This window comes from Prionailurus bengalensis, chromosome C1, assembly GCF_016509475.1.
Source record: "Prionailurus bengalensis isolate Pbe53 chromosome C1, Fcat_Pben_1.1_paternal_pri, whole genome shotgun sequence".
Classification (NCBI taxonomy): domain Eukaryota; kingdom Metazoa; phylum Chordata; class Mammalia; order Carnivora; family Felidae; genus Prionailurus; species Prionailurus bengalensis.
This window is the reverse complement of record NC_057345.1, coordinates 190,576,193-190,593,201: the sequence shown is the minus strand read 5'-3', so window position 1 is coordinate 190,593,201 and position 17,009 is coordinate 190,576,193. Positions and strand designations below refer to the sequence as shown.

General features: G+C 39.1%; 1 protein-coding gene across 1 annotated transcript in view; it reads right to left on the bottom strand.

Moving 5' to 3' along the window:
- Nucleotides 1-14,825, bottom strand: part of CD28 (CD28 molecule) — a 30,829-nt gene extending 16,004 nt beyond the window's left edge. Inside the window, exon 1 of the mRNA XM_043577596.1 lies at nucleotides 14,661-14,825. Within this exon, the coding sequence (XP_043433531.1) occupies nucleotides 14,661-14,817 (157 nt within the window). The 5' untranslated portion in view covers nucleotides 14,818-14,825. The remainder of the gene's footprint in view (nucleotides 1-14,660) is intronic.
- Between the last annotated feature and the right edge of the window lie 2,184 nt (nucleotides 14,826-17,009).

The following is a 17,009-nucleotide window of genomic DNA, read 5'->3' as shown; positions in this document are numbered from 1 at the left end:
TCCAAGATCCCAGTGTCTTGGCTGGCTGTTACATATTCGGTATTCTCTCGGTTGATGGCACATCCAACAACTGCAAGAGGGAAGGAATAATCCTTTGTGTGTGACTCCCTGTACTAATACTGTGTCAGGAAAAAGCTTGAAAAATATTGATTACGTGGCCATTTGATGAAAGAGACATCCAATGTATTTGTCAATATTTACTTTTCTCTGTCTTCCATGTCAACACATAATTTTAAAATTAGGTGCTATGCTTCAAGTGGTTTGCCAAATATGTGTGAGCATGTGGCTATGGTTTCTAGCTTAGGGTTCAACCCAAGTTAAGGATTGGCTGATAGAACTTCTTGTTTTCACCATTTATATCCTGATAGCCCTTGGTTCCACCTTGGTTCATGTCAATCATTCAGAGAAGCCTAAGTGTGAAACCATCTCATAGGACTTCAAAATCTACACCTGCTTTAAAGAGACACTAAATGAAGGAAATTCACTTTTGGTGGTAGAAAAAGATAACCAATTCCTCTAAGTGATATTGAATATATGTGATCATTACAACTTACAGTAGACACATTAATTCTGATTCCTCTTATTTTTTCTTAAAATGGAACACTGTAAAAATGCACACCCCTTACTCTAGGGGAGTGGGGCAATAACATGGATAAGTCATATCAACCAATAACGGAAACAACAAATGACATTGGACTTTGATACGTATTTTGGTTCTCTGAGTTTCAGGGAATCCACACAGTACTTCAAATAATTTAAGAACACATTGTAAAATTTAAGAACATACCTGGACTCACAAAAAAACTAGAGAAATATCTAGCTTCCCCATACTAACATTTATTTGATTCCTTTTTGCTCTTTAGTTCATGCTAGGAGTGAAAAGCATCCTTGTCAGGCTAATTTGGTCTTAGCAGACCAAGCCTTTCCCTGTGGATATTTGGTTTCCTTCTTGCGAGTGCTTAGGCAAGGTCCACCTAGGTCAAACCTACTACATTAAAAGAAAAATACTGTAAATTCAACAATTGTATTTGCTTCTGGTTTCAAAAGATCCGCTTGACTGACATTTCTCTAACTGAATTGACAAGTTGTTTTGATGATGAATTTAGTGCTTTGCTTTCAAAGCCTTTCCTAGCAGCCAAATCAGCTAAAGGTGTGGGGACAGGAAGCTATAACCTCAAACCTCTTTCCCTCACAACTCCTCCTTAACAACAGGCAACATGAAGAATAAGATTGGAGGCGAAAATGTACTTATCTGTTCCTTATAAGCAAGGCAGTGAGAACTAAAAGATTTCCCATAGATAATCTGTGAATCTTGTGATACAGTTGACTTTTGGAAAATTGGAAGTTACATGTGCTTCCATGAGAACTGGTTACAAAAAAACAAAACAAAAGCAAAAACAAAAACCTTTCCCTTTTTCCCTATTGTAAATGGGTCAATTACTACATCAATAGCTGTCAACTCTCTGCACAGGTGAACCGGATAACCATCTCTAAGGTGTGGTTCCAAGCACCAGAGAACGAACCCTGACCCTGGAAGGACCCTTCTCACCAGCTCAGTTAATGCTTGGATTTCAAAAGAAGATGAATCCTAAAATGCCATGTAGGGAACATACTGACTTCAATTAGTAATTGTGGCCTACAGTCATAGGACTACAAAATGCTTTTTCCTATTTTATCTCATATGAACTCCATATAAACCTCTGAAGTAAACATATAGGACAGCCATTTTTATGCCCATTTTATAGATAGGGAAACTGAGGTTAAAGAGGCCAAATAAGTTGCCCAAGTTTTAGGACAAGTGACCTTAAGGACGTGGCTCATGCTTCATTACTTGTAACGTATTGTTCTTTTCCCTCTGGGTTGCGTTGTGTAAAACTTTCAACACAATTTCGGTGAGTGATCCTAGATCATCTGAAAGCAGGACTGGATAGTTGGATGGTACTAGAAGTGAGAATTAGGGAGGAAAACACAATTGAGTAGGGGAATAAATGGAGTGAGATCAAGATAAAACCAAATTAAATTCAATTTTCTCCACCATTTTGCTGGAGTACCAGCATGCAAAAAGTGCTCAGCTGGAAGGAATGTTGGAAATAATCCAAGCCAACCCTTTATTTTATAGAAGAGATAACTGAAAATGAAAAAAGTAAGTGACTTTTTAAACAAGGTCACACAAATAGTGGAACAGCTAAGATTATTTATTTATGTTTCTAGAAATAATGCTTTAAATCATGAATGAATAGAAAACCAACTTTGTGCATTCAGCAGATTCACGTGATTTCTGGTGATTCATGGTCATATTTAGAAAAAGTGTGTTTGGTTTTTTGGGGTTTTTTTAAGGTTTATTCTTTTTTCAGAGACAGAAAGAGACAAAGCATGAGTGGAGAAGGGACAAAAAGAAAGGGAAACACAGAATCCAAAGCAGGCTCCAGGCTTACCTGTCAACACAGAGCCCTATTGGAAGCTCAGACTCACAGACTGTGAGATCATGACCTGAGCTGAAGCCAGGCACTTAACCGACTGAGCCACCCAGGCACCCCTAGAAAAAGTGTGTTTTCAAACTTTCTTTACCTGTAATGCACTTGCACAAAACACTTTGAACATGAACATTAGTTGAAACATAGTCACTTTTCAGTTCAAACCTTACTGGGCAAATTCTTCAGGACACCTGTGAATTACATATATGTATCATGTTTAATTTATGATATGCCATCTTTCCTTTTCCTTATAGCACCACAGAGAAACAGAATAGCACCTAGGGCTAGTGAACTAGAGAGTAGAGTAGACAGCACTCAAGACTGGTATTTGCATTGAGACGTTAAGGAAGCAGTAAGTAGAAATATAATACATCTTTAATTGGCAATGTGATTTTCTTTCAGAACCTCTCAAGAACTTTATTGGGTTCCATCTCTGCACATCACAATCAGAGGTTGTTTTTTTTTTTTTCAGCTTAAAAATCAGATCGTAAGATCCTAATCACGTTGTTTCCTTTTTTAAAATTCTGACTGAACAGAATTTAACGTGTCAGGCAGGAACCCAAGAAAATGAAAGCTTTCTATTTTCAACTATCTTGCTCTGTGGTGTTTGCGAACGCAGTATGAAGGTGACGCTGATTTCCTTGGGGTACGGCACCTCCCTCCTGACCACAGAGCCAGTGAAGTTACTGTAACTTTCTTCTGAGTATATTTCCTCTTCAGGCCTAGGATACTCTTTAACACATGGCCATCTGACCACTTGCTCCATTTTAGGCTCCATTAAGGGCAGGCTTGCTCACAGGCCAATCCAGTGTTTGCTCAGGGAACTGTAACACAAACTGTGCTTTCTGGGAGGAAAGTGGCTCTTGCCTCTGTCTGTGACTCTGATAACTCTAGCTGGTGGCTTTGCCTCATACAAATGTGAGAAAGAGGACTACAAAACACTTATCAGAATTTTCCCATCTTCTTTGAGCTAAAAACAAAGCTAGGAATGACCTAGCATACCTTGAATGGCTCCAGACTCTCTGAAATTCATGTTAAAATGAAAAAAAAAAATACACATTACATTTTCAAAATCACGTTGTGGTTGTTCCATCTAGTTTTCTAATGACTGTTGTCTTGAAAATTTCCCCATTTTCACAAGGAATAAAGATTTAAGGAAAGCTCCTCCAAAAAAAGAGCTTTGAAAAAGCATGTTGTATTTTCAAAGCCAGCCATATGTATGTATGTGTATATATATATATATAGAGAGAGAGAGAGCGCCTCATTCAGGATCCCTGCGGAAAACAAATGGCACGACCAAAATTGGGCAATAGGAGGAAGGCTTATTTATAAAAGGACTGTTGTCAAAAGTGTGGAACCACAAGGCAAATGCTAGAAACTGGCTCACGGCAGCAATTATGACCACCCTTAGGTCTAAAAGGGCATGGGCAGGGTAAGCCTACCAGAACCAGAAGGAAAGAGAATCATGAAGAGGAGGCCACCATGACAGATGCAATGACTTTCTTCAGAGAAACCGGCCATGGGACCAGCCCTGCCCAAGACTGTGTGTGTACAACCATCAGTTCTGTCAAGCATATTTACTCGTATCAAAAGGATGATTTGTATACAAAATCCAGATTCCTTAATTCAAACAAGTACAATGATTATAGGTAGCAATAAAAATAGAAATAGAAACCTAATTAATAAATTTACTCAACAAGCTGCTGTTAACCAGCACCAATCTAAGCTCCATGTTTCACCCTCATCTTTTTATACACAGGCTGGACACTAGCATAGAGGACATTTGTTCTTGTCCTTTTGAAAAACTATTGTGCTCCATGCAATTGTCGGAAAGTAACTCAGAGGTCAAGTAGTTCAGTAGCAAAAAGTCCCATCTGAGCACCTAGTCATTAATTCTGAAGAGAGAAAAATTATCAAAACGATCAATGAGTACTTTCTGAAAAGAAATTTCAGTGTGTCAGAAAATTGTTCTTTGGTATTCTGACTTCTGCCATGACAAAGTCATGCATTTATTCAGCAAATAAGTAATAGAACAAAATGTCCTAGGTTCCTGGGAGATGTAAAAGACTCAGCCTCTTTCTTCTAGGTGAAATCCTAAGGCAAATGCACAATTAGCTATACTCCAAAGCGCATGCGGTGCAGGAGCCCTGTCATGGACAGTCGCATGAAAAAGGCCTTATTTCCAGATGAGATGATTCTGGAGGCTTCTGTGCAGACAGACTGACCTTTAGCCGGGCCATGAAGTCTGGAGCAAATTTAGACAGGCTAAGATCAAGGGAGTGACTTTTAGCATAAAGGTTCATTGGTGACCAGCAGAACATTCCTTTTACATAAAGGGGAAATAGGTAAAGATGGCTGATAGCAATCATAGAGAGGTTTCAATGCCAAGAAAAGGCATCTGGATTTTACTAGAAAGGCAACAGGAGGTATTGAAGACAGCTGAGTTGAGAACGGTGTGGTAAGTGCTGCCGTGCGGGGTGCACTAGCTGGAGGAGGGTGGAGGGGAGGCAGAGACCAATCAGGAGGCTGTTGCAGTAGCTCTGATGTGAGCTCATGGGGCCAGAGCTGCGGAGGGGGCTGGATGGAAAGGAGGACGTGGAGTTGGCGCTTGGTTGTGCTCACTGATGGTGAACAAGAATCAGAAAGGACACAGAGTTTGTGGGGAGGGGGCGGGTGGCAGTGGAGGCATTGTTAACAAAATTTGGTAAGTGGAGAGCGGAAATTTGTTTGGAAAAAAAAGCCATAGGGTTCAGTTTTAGATACACTGGGTTTGAGAGGTGGGTAAGGCATCCTGAAGGAAAGGTCCAGGAATTAGATGTGCCGGACCAGAGCTCAAGAAAGTCGGAGATAAACACACACATCAGGATGTCCTCTGTATGAAGATAACAGTTAATGTTAAGGCCGCCGAAAGCCACTGCCTGCACTGTCGTAGCCATCCCCATCATCCATCCCCATTCGGAGGCTGCCCAGGAGTGCAGAGTGTGAGCGCTCCAGGACTGAAGCTTCCTAAGCACAAAGTGACATAAATGAGTGTGATGTGACCCAGCCCTACAATTCAGAAGTCCTCAATTGTCCTCTCAGCTCCAAATGCTAGAAGGAAAATCTAAGAGGCCAACCAGGAAGAGCACCTTAACTTATACAAAAGCTGCCAGACCACTCCCAAATATCCAGTTTTATTACCCTAGTAGTAATTACCTACTACTACTACAGTAGTTACCTGTAGTCCAAATGGTAGGTAACCAGTACTTCACAGCTTTCTACATAAACAGTATGATGATAACTCAATCTTACATCTCCAAAGAGCCTCCTCGAGGCCACCTTGGCACATACACAATCTTCTAGGCAAATGTCATGACCTGGAAGTTTGAAAGTAATTACTATGTTGAACCTTAACATTACACAGGAAGGTGGAAGAGAGGGAGCAAAGACCAAGTCCTGCCATAATTTCTAAGCATCTTAGTACTTAATGTCCTGGCTTGCAGTCTCTCCAGGCAATTTCAGAGATGTCTGCTCTGCAATTCTTTGTATTTTCTTTCTCAGATCATAAGAGCATCCACAAAGGGGCGGGTGGCTGAGTTGCCTCATGAGAGCAGATAAAAGCCAGCATTTCTTATTCCATGTAAGAAGCATTTTTAAACCAGAAATAGACCTGAGATGTCTTCAAATCCAACCTCCTCACATATCAGACAAGGAAATGAGGGCCTAGAAAAGGTTTGTCACAATTCAACAGACTAAAACTCCTAATCACATCCCCTTTCCTTGAGAAATCAGTGACTTTAGCTTTTAAGTTTGGGGAAAATAAGGGGGGAGGGGAGTTGTAGAATAACAGACATGTCCTCCACAAAGCCAAGGGCAAGCAGCTACATCCTTGTTCTGAAAAACACATGGAGATTCTGAGATTAACTTCCCTGACTGGAAATTGGAGCCCTGCCCATGATGTTGGGCAAGGTTGTTCTGAACCTTGTGACCCTCTTATCTCAGGCATGAGCTGAGGCCAAGTCTAGCCATATTGTTCATTTTTGAAGGCTCAAGCAAATTTAAAATACAAATGGGCTAAGCCTTCAAAGTCAAGGTATGTATTATCCAGTAGCTCTTGTTGATACAGGTTTAACACCAAGGTCTGTTCTGAAAGAATTATATATATATACACACACACACACACACACACACACATTTAATAAAAGTTTTTAATGTCAGGTATGCCAGCATGGAATCATTCATCTACCCTAGCTCCATACTAACATACATATCTCTGCCCCTATAAATCTCTTCTTTTCTTCCTCATTCCTCTTAGACATGTATCCTCCTTTCTCTAATACTCCCATCCTCTGTGCCCCAAATCTCCCTCCCCATCTGGAGAAAACTGCTGCCATTCTCCTTTATTTTTCTCCCTCTTCCTCTTGTATTTCCCAATGGTCTTCTTTCCCCTCCACCCCTTCAACACTGCACATTCACTTATTCACTCCCTCCCTCAAGAACAGCATTTGGCTTCTTCCACATGTCAAATGTAATGAAGTCATTCAGTTTGCAAACATTTATTACATACCTACCATATATGAAAAAAATGGTACACATTATAGGTGATATAAGCTCCCAATTGTCTCTAATCTAGCAATTTCCTCTCTTTCCACTATCTCTATTTTGTTCCCCTCCACTTTTTCTTGACCTTTTGAAGTGTTACCTTGCTTCCCCACCATTCTAAGCTCCAAAATTCCAACTGGCCTCCTTTGAGCCAAAACCAATATCTCCCCAAGTCACTATTCACTTTTCCCCTTATACAATTAATGCTATTAAGCACTATCTCTTTTTGAAATTCTTTCCTCCTTTGGCTTTAGTGGTGTTCTATCGAGCCTTATTCTTTTCTTATTTCTCCAAACACATTCTATGTCTCCTTCACTGGCTCGTCATCTTTGTTAGCCAACTCCTAACCAGAGCTGTTTTCCAGGTAAGATTCAACTCTGCTTTTCTATAGTTATACTCTCTCCTTTCTAGTGGCCATCCATTCTCATGACATCAGCTTTACTCCAAAGATGAGGATTCCTAGATGTTTTCTTCTTACCCAACTCCCATAGCTTCAGGTTTGTACTGGACACTTTTCTGCCATCTCAGGCCCTTATTTCAAACTCAGTGTGTCTAAAACTAAACACTATTTGGCTCCCAAACTCAGCTGCACAACAACACCTTCATCTCAGGTGGTGATACCACCATTCCTCTGTTAAGCCAAAAACCTTGACATCACTCTTAATCCCTCCCTCTCTTTCAGGCACTAAATCCTGGAATTTCTACTTTTCAATCATTTCACAGAATAGTTGTTTCTTTCTGCTCCCACCTTTGCTACCCAAATTCTAATCTACCCCTTCTCCTGGCAAAGTGCAGAGTGTTACAACATGATCTCCTTACCATTAATCTCTAGGCATTCTAGACCATCCTGCTTCCAAAAACTTTCCAGCTGCTTCACAAGGCCTTGAAAATGAAGTCTGAACTTGGGTTATCAGTATTCAATCCTTGGTTTGACCTGATTCTACCCTGACTTTCCAAGCCTCCACACATTCAGACTGGCCCTTTGTTCCAAGAACACGGAACAGTATGCCTTGTTTAATTTATTTATTTGTATTGCTTCTCCCTCCTGAAGTAACATGGAATTGGTAAGAATATGAAGCCTGGAGCAAGAGTGTCTGGATTTACTCACTTATTAGCTGTGTGAGCACAGGCAAGTCACTCTATTTGCTCCATGCTTCAGTGTCCCCATCTTATAGATAAGATAATCATAGTAACTGTTTCAAAGGATTTCAGGGAAGAATAAGTGATTTAACATAGGAAAACCGGGTAGAGCAGTGTCTGGCACATTATAAGTGCTAAATAAGTATTAGCTAGCAATTTTATTAATAACATCATCCATTCAAATCCTATTTTTTAATATCCACTTCAATTCCCACCTCTCCATAAATGCTTATATTCTGCATTAATCTTACTAGCATATTTATGTTATGCTTCTTCATTTTAGTAGTAACTCATTCATTTCCTTCTTCAGGTATTTGTTGAACACCTATAATGCTTCCAGAACTGTGCTGAAATAAGTTATAACTTCAGTGTGTTGTTAAGTTATCAGGATGAATAAGACATGATTCTTCCTGCAAAGAGCTCACAGTCTAGGGGAAAAAAACAGATAAAAAGATGTATAAATGCATAATAACAGTTTTGGGAAACCTGAGAAGGAAAGAAGTCCCTCACTTTGCCATTTAGGGTCTCAGAGAAGGCTTCTTCAGGTGAGAGGTGTAAGGGACACTTCAGATTACAAGAATAATATATGCAAAGTCATTAAGGCACCAAACAGCATGAGGAAATTGCCCCGAGTTAGTTATCTGTTTCCAGCTGCCATATCCTGTCATGTATAGTCTTCTCAACTGGATCATAAAGTCAGAGAGAACTTGGTTAAGTACACAAGCAGCTCTTGTGTGCTAAGTAAGTCTTTATAATGCTTTTCCTCTTTTTATATTCCTTCAGACCCCAACAGAGATTAAAAAAATAACAGAGGTTTACTAAATATTTGTTAGATTGAGTTAAGTTCCCATTGGGACTCTTCTTACAAGCCCATAACACAGGCTGGATGCCCAAGGAGAACTTCCTCAAAGGAGGTGAATCTTGCACTGTATCCTAAAGTGAAAGATGAGTAGGATTTGGATGGATGGAAAGAGAGAGAGAGAGTTCCAGGAGGGATGCAGCATCAGAAAGGGCATAAACACAGAGTTCAGGTAGGTGCGACTATGAAGAAAGCTGCAATATTGGGTTTTAGGATCCTATATTAGGGAATGAAAGAAAATAGATTGGATAAGTGAGATGGATCCAGTCTAAGATCATCCAAAAATTCCAGGACACGTTGCAAAGTCACCTTTCTATGAGCATCGTCTAGGAACCATCAACACAACTTGCTTTTCTATAGCTGGAGAGATGTCTAAGTTCTTGCCCATCTCTAAGTATCTGTGGTTGAATCCACCACTTGCATGGAGAATTCTGTTTGTAACTGTTTGGCATAAAATAAATTACTGTGAACAGAAAATTATTCTCAATGATACTAAATTGAAAGAAAAAAATTCTAGAAAGATTTCACAATTCTCATTTGTACTTCATTGAAACTCAAACTGGATTTTTATATCAGTCACAGAACCTAGAATAGCACATAGAAGATATTAATAAATACCTATAGAATGAGTACATGAATGAAGACCTGTCTTGCTAAAGCACAAGAAAAAGCAGGCACTTTACAGAACAGAAACCTAGTAACAGCCTGGTTTTAGTCCTCCCAGGAGCTCCAACATGAAAGGAAACAGTCTTCTTATACGTGCCCATTCTCTCCCAGTTTCTATGGGACAGAGTCTGTGGATCAGAAACAGAACCCTCCTGGACCCGATGTTCCTAAAGCTGGTCTTAAATTATGTACCCTCTTTTTTAGTAGTGCTCAATATCAAAGAAAGTCATCACATCACATGAAAGCTGCAGATCTAGCGACAGTGATATTCTGCCACTTCAGCATCTGACAAGTGTTCTTAATTAAACAATGAAGACTACAACCTCTACCATCTCAGCAAGTAAAAACAACAAAAAAGAAAAAAGAAAAGACCCACCCACCTCAGTTCCTAACAAGGGAATCTATGTCACTGTTAACATGCAAGATATGTCAATAATTCAGATTCTTGTGTGAATGAGTGGGTGAATAGGAGTTCCTGCTATAATCAATACATTACATGGTGAATCATGAGCCACAAAGTTGACTTAGATACTGCAGAAAAGGGGTCCTGATTAGATCAGAGGTCAGAGTGAATTATGAGTGGGTGACATTTATGACACCATCAGGAACCACTAACCCAGTTACCTTGACAGCTGAAGTCCCACAGATAATGAAGATGATGACAAATGAACAAGATGACGGTAATGGCGATGCACAGATAAAGTTGCAGCTCATAGTTAAGAAATTCTCCACCACAGTGCAGGTTTCCATCCAGCAATGAAAATATAAACACATGTAACATGTATGGTGACACACAGACTAAATCAAGATGCCTATGATGTGAGTATTGAAACACTAGGCCAAAGAAGTCTAAACTCTCTTTTTCACATCCTCTAACAAGTGACCAAGGAGCCCTTGACTCCATCCAGTGTTCCTCTCTTCTAATGTTCATAATCATCAAAATGAGAGTGGCAAGCAAGAAGTTTGACCCCTACTTTGCAATCACTTCTCCCTGGGGCCTGGGTTGCCTTCTCTCCGGCTTCACGGACCAATTCTTATGCAACGATTCTCAGACTGAAAGCTCTGGGTACCTTTTTTTTTTTTTTATGACAACACCATGTTAAGACCAAAAGAGTCAAGAAATGACCATAAAAGAGACATAGATTCCTTAACACGTCTTCAAAAACCAGAGACCCCTTCAGTTAGTCACAAAACCACCCAGATGTCATTTTTTCCAAGAGTTCAGCTAAACCATCTACTAAGGAGTAAAGTACCAGCCTCTATGAAGTTACATAAGTAACAAATTTCTCGAAGAAAAAGGCAAGCAAAACTTTAACCGAGATTAAAGGGCAAAATGAAAGATTTTATCCTTTTAAGTGACCTGCTGTAAAATAGCTGCTTCGAAAGATTGCCTGCCCTCCAATTTGTAGATAAGAAAGTTTGCAATCGTGTATCCTTATCAATGCCCGTACTAGTTAATAAAGAGCTATTGTTTTAGAGATGATAAACCACAATGGAATTGTCTTCTAGGATATTGGTGGCATAAAAATTTTCATTTTGTAAACGTCAGCACACTGCATACAGGAACTACTTGGAGGAAAATAACCACATGTTGTAAAAGCTGAATGGTAATTGTGTGGCATTTCTCCACTCAGGAAAATAAAATGAAGACATTAAAAGGGAAGACAGTCTAAGTCTAAAGAAGAGACAGCAAGATCCCCACCTCCCATCCATAAAAAGTGTCTTAATGTGAGAGCTTCAGAGTTACAATCACAGACTGATTTCTCTTTCTAATCAGTCTGTGAAAATGACTCATTCTATTCCTTGGTATTGATATATTGATATTGGTTTTATGGTCCTTGCTATAAAAGTCCTGTCTGGATGGTTGTCTTTAAAAAAATAAAAAGTAATAATCCTATCATATGTGTGTGAGTAGAGTAAAATAAATTCTTAAGCAATGTCTGTACATTTGAAATGTCCATCAAATTTACTTGAGATGACAAAACACCCAGTAGATTCTTTAACAGTCAGAAAAACGGGCTACAGTATAGTGGATGTCATGAGATACAGCAATCTGCCGATTATATAGCATTTTCAATGCTCATCTTTCTATCTTATCTCTCCTAAGCCCAGCCTCACAGCAACACTTTCCTGTGAGAGGTCAATTACTTCTTGTTGTGGACAACGACCTCAGAGGGGTCATTTGCTGAACTAAAAATGAAGTCTTTAATTACCTTGCTTCACTGATGATTTAAAAAAAAAATCATCTTCCTCCTGCCTTCTATGCCTCTCTCATAAAAAGAAGTGCCAAAGGAAATGCAAAAGCATTGGAGAAATCCTCTGTGTTCAAACTGGACATTTGGACAGTTTATTTGTGGAGGTTTGGGGAAAAATGAAAAGAAATCCTCACATACAAAAATAAGTGGTGTTTTCCTGATTTTTATCTTCATGCTGGATGATTAGCCTTAGTGAAAAATAACCAATACTGGCTGAAAAATCTATGATCAATGCCATCTACGATATGCACATTCCTTCTACCATCAATCACAACTTGGTTCCCTTTCAAGGACTGCAATTCTAAGTTGGACTCTATTTGAAAGTCCAACAAAATCCTCTCAATTTGTAGATCTCAACTGCACAGTTGCCCAAATCTGGTAGGAAACATGTAACTTTCTTAAAGGATTTGTCTAAGTTAAGGTTTCCTCATGCTTCCTAAATTATATTTTTTTAAGTTAGCTGTAAAGATCTTTCTACAGTGTCATTAAAATCATGAAGAATCAGGTTAGGTTTAACCTTCATAGAATAAACATTTTAAGCTATGCTGTGAGCCAGTGAGTTCAAATTTTTTAAATAGTGGAAAAGAACAGTTCTTCACACACACACACACACACACACACACACACACATGCTTCAACACAGACATACCAGTAATCTCTCTCAATCCTAGGGAGGACAATTACAGTGTGACAAGAGAATTATTTTATCTATAATTTCTTTATGGAAGGCAAATACAGAGAGGCAAAAAGCAGATGGCAGGTTTTGCATCATTGATAGAATGGATCATGCATCTTTTTATGTTGTAGTTATTTTTTCTCATAAGTTTTCTTACTGGAAGAAGCATTTCAAAGCATTTCTACCCCTACTTCATTAGACGGCCACTCAGTATCAAATCTTAAAAGTTATTATGGGGGTGAGTTGGCATTTGAAATGCAGATATATCTCCAAGTAGAAAACAGAGGTCCCACAAGTGTATATCCTTAATGACAGTTTTAGCTACTCCTCTTTCAATAAATGTTCTAAAGGAAAAATATAAAGCTTCGCATCTTACAAAAAATATCTTCAAAAGAGATTCAGTGAGTTGATGACAGATGGTTGTCCACAAAGCACATCAGGAGAGTATTTTGTGTACAAATACTTGAATAGTTTCGGTGAGAATGAGGCTTGTCTTTCCTTTCTGTCTATCCTTGACTGTGTAACAAATTGAGAAATTTTAAATATCTTTAAAAATAAATTTTAAAGATCCCTTAAAAATAGTTTAAAGACCTTTTTCTAAAAGAAATTTTTAAAATTCTTTTAAAATATATTTGGTAGTTTTAAATGCTTGGCACCAGGTACTGGGGCATAACCTAGCTCATCACCAGCTTATGTCTTTCGTTGTATCGGCACGTTTTATAAATACACACAGTTTGTAAATGTGCTCACTGGCACAAAAGGCAATGGAATAGATGGGTATATATGTAACTATTTCACTTGTGCAGGTTGGGAAATTATACCCTTTGGAGTTCATGCACATGATGTTAAGAACAACATCAAATAATGCAGTCTCCACACCACCAAAATAAATGAGAAAGAACATTGAAGATACTGGCTAGTCAACATACCTTAAAGGAAAAATAATTATCCTATTTAGATGTGCTCACTAATCAGTACAAATCCTGAGCCAAGCGGGACATTTTTCAAATTCTGAGAACGATTCGAATACCCGTCCCCAGCCCACCAAAGCAACAAGCTCTTTCTGTTTGGAATTGTGATTTTCAAAGATAATTTAACCCTGGATATATCTGGAGCTATGAAATCGTAAACCACATCACATCAGGCAGAATAGTATAATCGTCAAGAGCTGAAGAGTCAGATTAAGGTGGTTCAGACCCTGAACCAACAACTCATATCTGTATATACTCAGACAAATTAACATCCCTACCCCTTGATCTCTTCATCTGAAAAGGAGTTCCATTATAATAGCACTAAGTGTATCATCTTCATCATCATCATTGGGAATTTAAAGGATTTGAATCTAAGGTAACAGATTTCAGCCAATTGTAAAAGAAACTAATTCTCCATTAGCATTTGGATTTTGGATTGTGCCACCTTCTGCAATGACGCCAGAATTCATTCTGACACACTGAATTCAATTTGAGTAGACATAGGAACTACGACTAACATTCATCTTGCAAGCCAAGCACTGACTGTGCTAAGCATTTCACACAGATTTTTTTCATTTTATCCCCACAGTGACCTTGAGATGAAGTTGCTAGTATCCCCATTTTATAGACATGAAGACTGAGACTCATACAGTTTACATACTAGCCTAAGCTCAGCTAGTAAGAAATGGATCTGTGATATGAACCCTAGTGGTCTAAATCCAGAGCTTTCAGAACCAACCCTCTTATAGTAATTGTCTTAATTTTTTTTCAAAGCATAATTTTTAGAGCTCCCTGAAACATTGTCAACTACTAGCTAAATAAATCTTACTTAATTCCAAACAATGTTTCTTAAAATATTATACTGTAGACTGAGAATCAATGAGTTCCTAAATAACAGGTTGCCATATTAGAGCAAAACTACATTTCAAATAGTTGAAAAACTACATTTCATAAGTTGTCTGAAATTTAAGATGAGCCAAGCCAATCAAAAACTTCAAAAGACAAACTGAGAGGAGGAAAGAAATCAAAATTCTTTACCTGTTACTTGAATTGAGGGGAAGAAGTTGAGAGCCAGAAGCAGCCTGAGGATCATTGTGCTAACGGTGGGCCAGGGCTCCAGCCCCTCCTCCCCGAGGAGCCCAAAGTGTGAGGGCAGCTGAAGATGCACCTGCCAGAGTCTGAGTGTCTCCGTCATCCACAGCCACCACCAACTCAGGGCACATGATCAAGGGACTTAAACCACAAGGCATCATGACTGCAACATTTCACACAGGATATTACATTGTTTTGATGACTTTAGACTTTTCCTCTTCTTTTAAAGACAAGCTTTTCTTGTCATTGAAAAAGAATGTCAGTTACTCTATGATGGGCTGATGAGAATTATTTTCTGTACACAAGTATCAGAGCTTGTGGAATAGGTGCTTGAAACCCACCAAGAATTGAAGGGAAGACAAACAAAGTATTCTCAAAAGAGGAAGAGAACCAACCGCAGCAGAGAGATTTTTTTATAGCGTGAGGAGAGATTGTGTCCAAAAGACAACAACAAGAATTACAGGGTTTGGGAAACATCCCTATCGGTGTTGGGAGGAGTTATAAATATTAGGAATTGAACTTTTGTGTTAGACATAGGTAGCTCTGTGGAGCATTCAGCACACAAGCCTTAGTTTATACCAAGCCTCCCCCAACCCCCTTCCAGGAACTTTGAGGAACACAACCCACACGCAGGTGGCAGCCCAGTGAATATCTGGGATAGGGTTCCCTGAGCAGCGGGAGACTCAAAAAGTTTCACATATGACACTAGTGTAACCAAAAGCCCCTTTGTATCTCCCTAGGTTCCTCAAGGAACCATTCAAGGTTAAGTAAGAGGCATGAACACAGGCTCTCTAGAAGGCTCCCCAAGACGAGTCACCATGCTTCCACAACCCTCTGCTGCTGGCCAGGCCTTCTGCATATACGGCCAGCCCACTGGTGGAGCCAACACTGCTCTCCTCATCTGGCCATCCAGGCCAAGATTTTGCACTCACTGGCTTTCTCAAGACCTTTCTCGTAATTTTTCTCCTCCTTTCCTGATAATCTAAGCTTTATATGACTACCCTAATTTGGGGTGTTATGTATTTTTTTAAGATAACCTGTCCTGCTTTTTATTCTGACTGTGAAAGGACATATTTAATATATAAAATTTATTAAAAGATTCATTTTACCTTTTTAATTATTAAAAATAATTATTAAAACAAAACTCATCCATAATCTTACCACCCTGATATAAACACTGTTAATATTCTGGTCCACTGCCTTCCATAGGTTTTTCTATTAAGAGTTTCATGTATTTAATATTATGTTTTAATAATATTTTCAACAGATATATATTATTATCGGTTATACCATAATCATTTTCCCATGACATGTAAGTATTCTTTATAAACATCATTTTTAATTGATATATAATATCCCGTCCTATAATTATATCATAAATTATTTAAAAATCCCTTAACGTTCGGGATGCCTGGGTGGCTCCATCGGTTAAGTGTCCAACTTCTGCTCAGGTCATGATCTCACCGTTCGTGGGTTCAAGCCCTGCATCGGGCTCTGTGCTGACAGCTCAGGGCCTGGAGCCTGCTTCAGATTCTGTGTCTCCTTCTTTCTCTGCCCCTCCCCTGCTCAGGCTCTGTCTCTCTCAGTCTCTCAAAAATAAATGAACATTAAAAAAAAATCCCTTAATGTTCTTACCAAGTTTTTGCTATTTTGAAATGCTACTGTGAACATCTTTGATGATCTAGCTACAAGTGGAAAAAGTCTTCATGTCTCTTCCTCCTCATCTGGTAAATGACAGATCAAAAGTATTTTGTCTCCAGACAGACCCTCTTTGTCCTCATTTCAATTTTCTCACAAACAGATCTTGGTGACCCTTTTGTACTGACATATTTCTCTGCACTTTGGAGCAATTTGGCAGTGGTTCACTTACACTTCTGAACTAAAAGTAAATGATGAAGCCGTGTCCCCAGTCCTGGAGAAAATTCACTTCTAGAATTTGACCCAGTATTCCTGGCTCTGACCCTCTAGATCTTACCTAGGGCCTGATATCTTTCCAGGAGCAGTGATAGAAGGCAAGGTACCCTTCTCTAAAGGATAACCCCTATTCTGGAGCCACCAGACTACACAGATCTGGAATTGGGGGCTCTGAAACTCATTACCAGGGTTAAAAATATGTATAGTAGAAACGAAGACCACCCAAACTTTCCAATGACTGATAACAAAGGCTAAGATGTGAGTTAATAACTATCTTCAAGTATACCAAGGATGACGGTATAGCTTCTAGTTAATATTGTATCTACGGTAGTGTTTAATAGAATCAAATTAAGTGGAAAGAAATAGTGCAGTTATCTGGTC